Source organism: Motacilla alba, chromosome 4 (genome assembly GCF_015832195.1).
Source record: "Motacilla alba alba isolate MOTALB_02 chromosome 4, Motacilla_alba_V1.0_pri, whole genome shotgun sequence".
Classification (NCBI taxonomy): Eukaryota; Metazoa; Chordata; class Aves; order Passeriformes; family Motacillidae; genus Motacilla; species Motacilla alba.
The window spans coordinates 59,599,863-59,611,738 of record NC_052019.1 but is presented as its reverse complement, the minus strand read 5'-3'; the positions used below and the strand labels follow the sequence as shown (position 1 = coordinate 59,611,738).

Below are 11,876 nucleotides of genomic sequence, written 5' to 3'. Positions count from 1 at the left end.
AGATCACCCAGAACTTGCATCCCAATGCCCAGTTCCTGTTAACCAAAAATTCAGCATGCATCTTTTCCCAGAGATGCTTTGTCCAACACTGGACAGAGAATGAGACTGCATGAATATGCGGAGAAAAGAAAAGAACGAGGGGAGCTTCGCTCCAAGAAAAATAGCATAAAACCAAACCCCACCAGACTGTCTTTGTGAACACTAGGGGTTCGATGTGATAGAGATCGGACCCAGCATTGAGATCCGGGCTTGACGCTGTCCCTTTTGATTGTGGCTATCAGAGATTGTATTTCGATTGTGAAATAAAATCCATTGTTTTTTATTTAATTTGGCTTCATCAATTATTAATTTGGCCTTATCATTTATCACCTAAACACTTGTGTCAGGGGATGGGGCGCAGGGATATGGAAAGGGAAACACAGAAGAGGGGTTTTCAGCTGGGGTTCACCCTTTTTAAAATATTCCTCAAGATTCAGAACGCATTTCATAATCATATTAAATAAATGACAGAATTCTTTATGGAATTCTTTCTTACTTCCTAATTTTTCCCAAACTGGTTCCAAAAGTTCATTGGTTAGGACTGAGTTCTGTGAAATATAAGGAAAATGCTTAAATAACCAGTGTACAAAACACTTAAACTGCCCCTTTAAAAACAAAAATTTATTGAACAAAAGACTTTTTAAGGTGGAGGTAAACTTCTTGTTGTGCGTGGGTGAATCTTGTTTCCATCTTAACCCAGTCACTTCCCAGCACCTGAGAGTAAAAGGAGGAAAGAACCAAAATTTCAAACTCACCACACTGGGGTAAAAACCCCTCAAATTCTTGGAGTGGTCTAGTGTAGATGTTTTCCAGGAAATGAGGTCTCTTGTTACCAGGTAGCTAGCTACCAAGCCCCAGGATTGACTGACAGGGGTTTTTCCAAATCAGATCTCTTATGAAGCTGCAAGCATTTCACTGGCCAGATCCCGAGGGGGCGTGTTCAGATCAGTGAGAATATCCAGACCGGGTCTTTCAAAATGCCATTTATAAGGAGGGCGTGGAAAATAAACGTGCTCTGTGCCATCTGGTGGTAAGGTGTCTCTGTCTCCTTGCCCCTCAACCCCCCCTCACGAGCAAGGTAACATGTGGTGACCTCCAAAGTGATCGAGGACTCAGCCATAGCCTAGCACAGAGCAAAGGAGACAGACAGCGTAACAGCTGCTTTTTTGGTCTAGAACCGGATTAATAAACAGCCTGAGAGCTAGGAATGGGAGTAAAACCCGGACTACAGGACATGAGAGCCTGAATCAGTGCTTGGAGCCAAAGATATTCCCAGCCACGAGCTGGGAATTAGGGTGTGAGAAACAACTGCTCACTTTGAAAATTTAAAAAGGTTTATTAAACCTTAACAAAAATACAACAAAAGGACTATACAAGAAAAAACTCGCAGCACTGAGAACTGCTCTCATGGATAGCACGTGGCCAGCTCATCTTCAAGATGGATGCTCAGTATTTTATACCCCTGGGGGTTGCATCAGCCAGCCCTGGCCCCTCCCAAAGTCTGTCAGTCATGTCTTCTTTGCCATTTATTGGTGGAGACTGCTTTCTTGTAACTTGACTAGAGATCAGATGTTGCCACACCCCCTAAGCAACAAGCTTTTCCATTCCCAACTGCCCCAAGTAAGGGACACGTGCACGCCTTCTTTTTACCTGTCTTAGACAACCTCGGCTGTCTGATGGTCACAATACAGGGGGGAAAAGGGAACTATGGGGAGAACAGAGGACATCTAAACTACAATAACATAACTATACATCACTAAAGCTTTTCTTAATATTCACACAATAGTTATCTTTTAATTGCAAGAGCCAATCATCTCATTATCCATCTATCACACCACTCAACCCCTACCACGAGCAACTTAACAGTTTCTGTTTGGTGCACTATTTGTTGCAGCTGGAATAGCTGCTAGTAAAATCCAGAGTAAAGAAACAAAACAAAAAAAAAAAACAAAAAAAAAAAACAAAAAAAAAAAAAGCCTTTGCATAATATTCACAGATGTTTCATTCAGCTGCCCAGTAAGATGTTCAGGGTTCCCTGCACCCTCATCAGGAGTCCAGGTTCCTCTCTACCCAGAGGTCAGGGCTGGACAGTGGCATCGGGGCAGTACAAAGACAAGGGCCAATGGGGGAATAGGGAGGGTGTGGCTCAGGGACACAGGAACAGGGGAAGAAGCCAATGGGGTCTTAAGAGCTTTTTGAGGGAAGCTTCTTGTGTCTCCCTAACTTAGGGGATGTCCCCGAGGGTCTCCACACATGACATAGGAAGGCACCCTGATTTTAAGTAACTGCACACAAAAAGTTAATGGCAGCAAAATGATCTCATAGAATCTGGCACCTCAATACCCTTGGAACTGATGTACCGTCTGCATCACTATTACTCACCTTGAATGCAGTGAGGAAGAGGCTCACCCAAGTGCTGGTTTCTGAATCTGCTGCCAGCCCTGCTGTTATTTAATTACCTTCCCACTTCTCTCTCTGTGTAAGACCCTTACACAGATCACAGGCAAGGTTTCTTTGGTTTTGATGAATAAATTGTTTCTGACATGTTCAGTCTGATCTATGGGCATAGTATGTTAACCCTACAAGGCTTACCAACACTGACACTGCAGTGACTGCCCCCAAATTCCACTGCATCTGAAAGATCCTGGAGACAGGCAGGGTATCCCTCCTGGCTGGGATCATTGTTGCCTCCTGCTGCTTCTCCCGTGCAGCATCCCGAGGCCACTGGTTGATGCCCTTTGGTTGTGTTGATAAACACACAGTGAGAGTAGAGATCTCTGCCAGGGCGGGCCCAGTTCTCTGCAGGGCTGCATCCCCCTCTGCAGGCAGGCATTTATAGTTGAAATCATTTTCCCAGACGGTGTTTAAACAGGAGGGAAGTCTGCAGTCTTTCTGACAGAAGTGGACGCATGTATTTGGTTTATATTTTAAAAAATACAAGTATCATAGGCTTTGCCTTATAAAACTTTCTGTTCTTAGCTGAGTATTTTAGTAGGATGTCAAATCCAAATAGTTTTGCTGCCAGAATGGCTGTATTAGGAATGAAATTCTGTTGGGAAAGAGGAGTATTAAATAGTATTTGAAGCTGGGAAAGTATAACCAAATGGACCATGTTATATTTGCCCAATTATCCAATCAAGAAAAAAAACCAAAAAAATTAAATGTAGCAGCAATTTTAATTAAGTAGCTTAATATATGTAAAATTGAATACACTCAAAATATTGACAATATAATTTGGTTAAAATAAGGAATAATTTGGTTCTGATAACAGCGCATAAGCAAACAAAACAAAACCGAACCAAAAAAAATCCGCGCGGGCTACGCACGAGGTACTGAGTGCAGGGCTTTTGGACCCCCGCCATCTCACGTACAAGCCTGTCAAGCCAAGATTCCCCTTTTTTATGCTGTATGTCATCACCATCCCCTCCCATTTTCGATTCATCACACTTGTATCTCCACCCTCGTCATCACCTTTACGACGTGTGCTCCACCATTCTTTTAGGTGGTCGCACCACTCTTTGGGGGTCATATTTGAAGAAGGCCTCTCCTCTTCCTCGGTGTCCTTTATTTCACCTTTTGGATTACACATGCGCACCAAACTGGTATAGTATAAGCCAAAGCTAACATAATACAAGCCAATGTTATGTTCTAACATTATCTCATATAATTATCATTTTCCTGGTGTCCAACCAAATTCTCCTCTCTTCCAGATAAATTTAGTAATAGTTATCTCTTGCTTCTTCCTGTTCTGAACATCTGCAGGAAAAGAGGGGGGACCCCTCCTCCCCCTTCCTTTCTTGGCATTTACCTTTTAACTGTTTTATTATTTCCAAATATTAATTTCTGTATCAATATTGATTACTGTTTCAATTTTGTCAGCACAAATCACACCTATTTATCACAACCACAATCCCCTTTGAACGTAAATAAATAAGGTGGGAGGGGTAGGGGCCTCCTACCACTGTGTGGCTGCTCTGTCCCTCAGCATGGAGTGGAAGGGATATTCTTTTGTCATCACAGTCCCCTTGCCAGGACAGGTGTCAAATCACAACAGCTTTATGTGCAGGTAGGTCACTGCAGTTTGTCACCACAGTAATCCTGTATTTTTATTTCTTGTTATACTTTGTCGTCATAAGCACATTTCCAGCAATAGCGATTCTAAAACCAGTTCTGTACAAAATGTATTTACCTGTGGTGCCATCCAAGATTAACAATGTGGGACACCACTGTTCTGGGAACAGGGCTGTTCCCTGTAAACCTGCTTTGCAGTTTTCTTGCCAGTCCTTAGGGATACAACTCCAGAGCCCTGAACAAGAGTGTTGGGGCGGGGGCGTACATTGAAAATACAAATGAGATGCCTGTTTTAGGATCCTGTTCGGAGCTAGTACCATGTGACTTCCAGCTCTTGCCACATGGCAGAGAATCCCAGAGCCTTTGCTGTAACCTGATTTCCCTGCTACTTCTCCCTTTGGTACTTGGCAGGTGATGTGGTCAGTGTGGTCCACACGCATGTGTCACCCACAGGCTGCACCCACAGGTGCCAAACTTTCCCGTCAAGAGGAGAAATGCATCAGCTGGCAACCTGCACTGCCGGGCTACCTGGTTTCACAGCATAGTGGTTTTGGTTTAGAAGGGGGCCTGGCCTGCGGCAGGGGCCGCTCGGCCCAGCCTCTGTAACCACTTTGCCTACCAGAAAAGAAAGAGATTTCCCATGATTTTTCATTTTTTTACATGAGTATTCACAGAGGTGTGTCAGTTTTCTCCTTACATGACTTCCATGAGTGCCTCCCATGCAAAACCACTACACACAGTCAGGGCCATTTGGTAAACTCAGGGTTTATGTTAGCCAGGACATCCATTTGGTCCCAGACAGGGAACCTTTATCCCTCCTTTCCACACATCAGAGTCAGGTCAAGACCCACGAGGGTAACACACCTTGTGAGGAGGGCAGCAGGGTGGTGCAGCCCATTGCGGTAATGCAGGATTTTCTCTGCTAACAGAAGCTTCCTGTTGAGAAATATTCACTGCAGAAACCAAAAAATACTCAATGCCGTAATGTTTCCCAGCACCAGGATGCTCCAGACATACAACAAAGGAGGTGCTTTGAAGTACAAATGTTTTATTGCAATATTTCATTATTTACAGTACCATTCCCTTTGTCCCTGGGTGCAAAAAGCACCAAAGTGCAAAGCTATTTTGGGCAGGAAAGCCAAATGATAGTAACTTAGCAGAAAAACATGACTGTGCCTCCTCACTCCGGCTGTCCTTCCTGTTCTTCCAGGTCCTGAATACAGAGAAGTTTGCTGCTCTCCCTGGGCATTTGGAACAACCTGGTAATTGTGAAACTTTGGTCACAAAGGATTGTCAGTTGTCAATCTGTTCAAGGTGATGCAGGAACAGGAATCTGCAGTCTTTCCTGCAGGACTTTACCTGGGATTCAGGGTTTGTAATGGTGTAACAAGACATCTTTGTGTGCAGGGCTGTTATGTTGCCATCTCAATTTTTGATGGAAGTACTGGTTTATTCCAAATTATCTTTCTTGCTGACTCTCTTTGGTTCATTTAAGGTTTTGAGGTCATTTATCTGCTCCCTTAAAAGAGCAAGTAACTTGAGAACGTTACCAGAGCTGCTACTGGATACTGAAATCAGTTGAGTCTTCTAGCATTGCACTTAAAAAGTTTTACAGAATACCACAAATTTTATTATGCATTTCCATTTTCTGTAAAAATGGTGATTCAAAACACCACTGAAGCCGACATTTTTACACACTATCATCTCAAAATACGACAAATTGTACTGGTTACTTCAGGACCTCCCAACAGAAACTCTCCTTTGGAAAGGGGGTAGTAACTACAAATTTTATGGAACACTAGAGAATGGCAGTATTCCAGTGGCTAAACTCAGGTCAAGAATCTTTGTAGCTTTCTAACAAGCTTATTAGCTTGAGAAAGTACTTTGAAAGACAGTTTTCAGACAGAATCCCTGCCATTTTCAATGCTGCCAGCATTCCCTTGGGAGGTAAGAAGTGAACTTCTCTGCCTCAGTTATCTCGGGGTACATCAGAGATGTCGTTACCTCTAAAATTAGAGATGCCTTCTGTTACAAAGCTCTTGTACAATTAGGAAACGTTTAAAACTCCATTCCAGAATAAGTTAAATGAAATGGCACTTGAGTCCTCCAGAGAACACATAGCAGAGCTGTTGGGGGAAGCTCAGCAGCAGTAGCTGCTGCTGCTCTCCTTACCACATGCCTGATTTACAGTTCAATATGGAGTCCTTGCAACAGCTGCCTCAAAGTATTTTGAAATTGCAGCTTCTCAAAAATGGGATGATTGCAGATCTTGGCAGGTTTGTTCCTGTGAGTCACACTTTTATTCCATGTTTCCACATGCTTTTCTGTATGACTATTGATAGAAAGCCACCAAAAGCTTTACAGTTGCAGAAAATACCATTTTCACAAAGAAAATGTACTGGATTTATTCCTTTACCTAGCATACAAAACACAGTGTTTAGAAGCTCTGTGGTGCCTCCCTTGTAGCATTCCTTTGGAATTTGGAGGAGGCGGCAGAGCTCACATGCAATCCACAACGTTGCTGGATCCTTGGCCCACATCCCGGATCTGGCTGCTGAGACAGGAGCACACGGCCACGCCCGCCCCTGCCCTGCAGTGTGACACTGAGCCCACGAGTTCCCACCTACAGGAGAAAAAGAAAAGTAAGTTCCTGCCCTTTCTGAGCAACCTGAAAGTATTTTCTGTGCCTGAAATTCTATTTCACTGCCTAACTCTTCACTCTGCACAAAAATGCGCCCCATTTAGTGCAAAATCGGACTGAAACAAGAATATAGATTGTTACTGAATGAAAGGGCAATGACAAGGAATAGAGAGAAGCAGAGGAGGAGGAGGAGGTACTTAAATATTTACAAGAATGCCCTAGTGATATAAACAGGAGTCCTGCATTGATAGCCATGGATATGACTCAGTTATTACCAGGAAACAACAGCTAGGCTCCTCCTCACACTGCTTCTATGCCACTATGTTTTCATACAGGCAGATTTCCTTGTCTTACTAGGACAAACAAAACATTTGAAATTACCTGTTCACTATGGGATCAAATGCTTCCACTGTATTCAGGTACACGTTGCCATTATGACCTCCAACTGCAAAAATTTTTCCCATCAGTGTTGCTATGCCAACACCACCCCTTGGAGTTGTGAGCTCTGCCACGTATTCCCATTTGTTACAGCGTGGGTCAAACCGTTCCACTGAGCTCAGGGGCGAGTTGTCATCAAACCCACCTGCAAACAACCATCACAGGGTCAGCTTTTTGCACTCCTGGTGCAGGGAATATCCAAGACTGGCATTATCAGATCATTCTTAGCATTCAGGGGGTCCTGTCCAGCACTCTCCTTACCAGAACTTTACAAGCTCCTAAAAATTAATCTAACAGCTCACCCTCTTCTCACTGCTCAAGCATCACCCGGCGCAATAACTTTCTTCTACTCAAGTTGCAAGGATTCTAATTTTATTATTTTTCTCTCTGAATTCATCATATTTATAATGAAACAGCTTCCCAATCAGAAGAGAAAGAAACCTAACACCAGTAAAAGGATGGTCTCAAACTTATTTTACTTTATGCAAAACACACTCTAGAAGTGTTCTCAAATTACAGCATTGGCAAACATTTGAGTAGGGAAAAAAATTTCATATAAGACTTAGTGATGCATTCCTCTTGCTGGGGAAACTGTCAGAGGAGCATTTTGTTCAAAACTATTTAAGCACTTACAATAATACACAAGTCAGAGCTTTTTAAACTATCACTGTGGCACACCTACTTGGCATCTTCCTCTCTCAGGAAAGCAGGTAAATACAAGCTGGCACACAAGACAAGAAGCTGTGGAACAAGTGCAAAAAAAGCTACTGTTGTCTACACTCGGAACACAACTGGAGTTATGTTTGAAAGCACATGAACTTAAGAATTGTTTCCTAAAAGGAAACTCAAGAGTAGTGAGTCTTGAGAGGATTTTCTAATAAAGACATATTGTCCTGAACAGATCAGCCCTCTTGAAATGTGGGTTAGGAGCTGCTTTTCATTTCCTTGCTAATGTGTCTTCGTTTAAGCATGACCTGGTTGTGCATGCATTCTTCTCCTGCCCAAGAACACCAAGTACAGGTCAGCTCTATCTGTTCCGGTTCCTCTAGCAACAACAGCCTCTTCCAAAGCCAAGCACATGGCAGCAGCAGCAGCACTACAAAATGCCACATCCCTACTCACCCACAACATACAAGCAGCCGTGGAGCTCACTGACACCGTTCCCAGCCCTTCGCTGACCCATCTCTTTTACTGCTATCCACTTATCCAAGTGGGGATCATATTTTTCCACACTTGAAAGAGATGCTACACCATCATTGCCACCCACGGCGTAAACATGGTTCTGGAAAACAGTTGTACAAAGATTTCTGATGTAGTTGCCTTTACTCAGCTTTTCATAAGCAGTGTTAAAATTATATGAAAATGTGGTATATGCACTTTCATTTAAGAATTCCAACCACAGATTTAATTATCTAACTTAAATTCTATCTCTTCCAATGAAAGAAGTGCAACAGTTTTGCAGTGTTGCAGCTATTTTTCAGAGCATGGAGGGGTTAAAGTACAGCATGCATTTGGTACCTTTAAACATAATGACCATGACAGCTGAGTGAGATAGGAAGCACTATCCATATCATCAGAACAGTACTCCTCCCAGTACCTCAAATACTTTTGAAACAGTTTGATTTGCTATGAGTACTATCGTAAATAAGTATCCTCACTTTTTGCACAGGATGTTGATGACTAGAAGTGCTCAGCCCCACCATCTGCATTTTGTTTCAGACCTTGCGTTCTGTCTTGTGAATGCAGCTTTGAAAAGCAGGCGGCTTCCCAAGCAGTGACTCACCACCAGGGCTACGGAGCCGACGCCTCCCCGGGGAGTGTTCATGGAAGCCACGGTGCTCCAGCGATCTGAGTCAATGTCATAGCGCTCCACGTCACTGAAGCACGTGTTGTCATCCAAGCCCCCAATGGCATAAATGGGGCCGCCCAGGGACGCCAGGGCGATGCCTCTCCTAGGGAACCACATCAGCAACACCTCAGTGCAAGTCCTTAACCACACAGCAAGTGCTATGGTACATGAATGGCACCTGTTTCAAACTAGGGGGAAAAGAGTCACAGAAATTTAAAAAGTGATGTTTATAGGAAATCATGTTGCTGGCCCTCTGCACACCTGTGTCCTTTTCACTGAATGTCAACTCTGAGGCCAAGTCTTCTGCTCACACACTTGTATACATGACATGATATGATTTCTCTATTTTATTAAATCTGAAGATGAACCAAAACCTACTGATTTTAACTTCGTTGCTATAGCTGGCTGCCACTATTTGAGAATGACTGGGGTTGATACTAATACATATTAAAAAGCAAACCTGTGCTGGACATTAATTAGTTGAACTCAAGCAAGATTTAAGTGCAGTTTCTTCTATTCTGGTGTTTTTTAATTGAGTGTTAAAATGATTGTCAGATTTGTTTCTAATAAATCTACCAATATTAGAGTACAATCAGTGTTATAAAATTGAAAGTAGGGTCTAGAATATGACTATTAAGTTTCTGCTTTAACCACCAAGTGAGGTGAATTACCATGTTACCAACAACATTGTTGTCTCATTAAAGAGGGAAGGTTCAGAGATACTGAGGCAGGAGCAATCGAGGCACAATCTTTCTACAGAACAAACACTGTGGCAATATCCTTATCTTAAATTGCCTCAGCAGGTAACACAGACACCACTTCATGGTGGCATTTTTCTCCACTAAGTATTCAGAGACTTCCACGAATGGGAGGAGTGGAGCTGGGAGGTAGCCAAGGCACAGCAACCCTTTCATTTACCTGGGTACTCAGTAATAAATGTAATGGAAATCTAGGGCTGATTGTTGCTGAGATTATGCCCTGGGGTGGTGGCAGGATGGAAGAAGTAGAGCAAGCCACTTCTAGGAGTCTGGGTCTTCTACTTTAACTAGGTCACAGCTACAAATAGCTTTCAGACTTAAGCCATACTTATTATTTCCCTCATACTTGCACGTGATGCTTTGAAAAACAACAAACAAAACAACGGAATGCAGAATTAGGGACATTGATTTAAATAACAGCAGGAAAAAAAATTACAGATCTGTGAGTCCAGTAACTCCTTATAAGAATCTTAAATGTCAATACAAAAAAAAAGTCCTCAATCTGACTGCCTTTTGTGTGAAAAACATGGGCAGCTATTTGTTTCCTGGTGTAGTATTTAACTTTTTTAAATTTTCACTATGAAGTATTTCACTTCTCATGTTATGCTGGCAGTTATCTCACTCATTCCTAAAAAGAGCAAAAACCCCACAGAACCAGTTCATCAGTTCCAAGTTGTTTACTGGGCTCAGCAGAAAGGCCCTGGATACCAGAATGCAAGCATAGTTGGAGTAGAAGATGTCCCTGGTCCAGAAGCCAGCTCCTCCAAAAGAAGAACAGAAGGGTGATACATTCATAGCATAAAGCTCCAAAATAGGGGAAAGAAATTCCTAGAAATAGAACAGTTTGGAAACTCCCAGAAAACACAGGACAGACAGGATGATTTTCAGCATTGCCAAGAAATGGTACACCAAAGACTAGGACTCAGAGTGTGGGACACATATACCTCTTTGTGTTCATTGATGCCTTCATCATCCACTTGTTCGTGAGAGGATCAAATACTTCCATGCTTCCTAAGTGTTCATTTCCATCATGTCCACCTACAGCGTAGACTTTACCTGAACACACAGACATCTTTTAAAACAGAGATTGCTTGGCAACATTTGAGTTTTCATTTATATAATATCTCTGCCTGTGTGGAGACAAAGAGGTCAAATAAAGGTTTTTAAATGTTTTCAGCATCAGAGTTTTATATGCTGTACTCAACCAGGAATCTATTCCAATGTGAACTTTTATACAAAGTTTGAGATTATGTAAACAAAAAACCGTTCCATGGTTTAAGAACTGCAGGTCAAATCAGTTCAGACACATGTACCAGTCTCTCCAGATTTTATATGAAGAAAAATGATCTCTGTTCTGCTGCAGCAACAGAGGGGCTGCTAAGTACAAGAGAAAGCTGCATGATTGGTGCTAAGCTGTTCTGGACTGCACAGATCTGTTTTCAGAAGATGGAGACCCAAAAATTAAGCCAGGTCTGCTCTTGGAAGAGTTATGGTCTTAGTAACTTTCTAGGATGGATTTAAGTAGGAAGGGAGCAAGTACAAGTACTAGCAAATTCTGGGTGACTGGTGTTTAAGGCCATTTCTTTATAAATGGATTTTTAAAAATCACCTATTTAAGGCCAGAAGCTATATACAGTTCAGTTGGGCTGGGAGGAACCTTTAAAGGTTCATCTAGTCTCTGCAATGAACAGGGACATTTTCATTTTCAGATTGCTTATAGCACTATCCAGTCTGACCCTGAGCACTTCCAGAGATAGGACATTTACCACCTCTCTGGGCAACCTGTTCCAGGTTTTCACCAACCTCACTGTAAAAAACTTCTGCTTGATATCTAGTTTAAATCTACCCTCTCTTAGTTTAAAACCATTACCTCTTGTCCTATTGCAACAGGCCCCACTAAAAAGCCTGTAAAGTACAGAAAGGCCACAATAAGGTCTTTTCCCAAGTCCAAACAGCCCAACTCTGTCAGTTCGCAGTAATGTTTTTTCCTTAAGCAGAGCCTTGGATTGGCTCAGGACCAAACATTCCTTCAAAGGGGGAGAAGCTTTACTAAACTGTAGACTATCCAACAATTAAGCAA

General features: G+C 42.5%; 1 protein-coding gene across 2 annotated transcripts in view; it reads right to left on the bottom strand.

Annotated features, from left to right (window-relative positions):
• Positions 1–5,141: 5,141 nt before the first annotated feature.
• Positions 5,142–11,876, bottom strand: part of KLHL8 (kelch like family member 8) — a 23,388-nt gene continuing 16,653 nt past the window's right edge. For both annotated transcript variants that reach the window (XM_038134587.1, XM_038134586.1), the window contains exons 6-10: positions 10,741–10,852; positions 8,973–9,141; positions 8,312–8,471; positions 7,133–7,334; positions 5,142–6,733 (exon numbers count right to left, since the gene is read on the bottom strand). In XM_038134587.1, the coding sequence (XP_037990515.1) occupies positions 6,610–6,733; positions 7,133–7,334; positions 8,312–8,471; positions 8,973–9,141; positions 10,741–10,852 (767 nt within the window). In that variant the 3' untranslated portion in view covers positions 5,142–6,609. The remainder of the gene's footprint in view (positions 6,734–7,132; positions 7,335–8,311; positions 8,472–8,972; positions 9,142–10,740; positions 10,853–11,876) is intronic.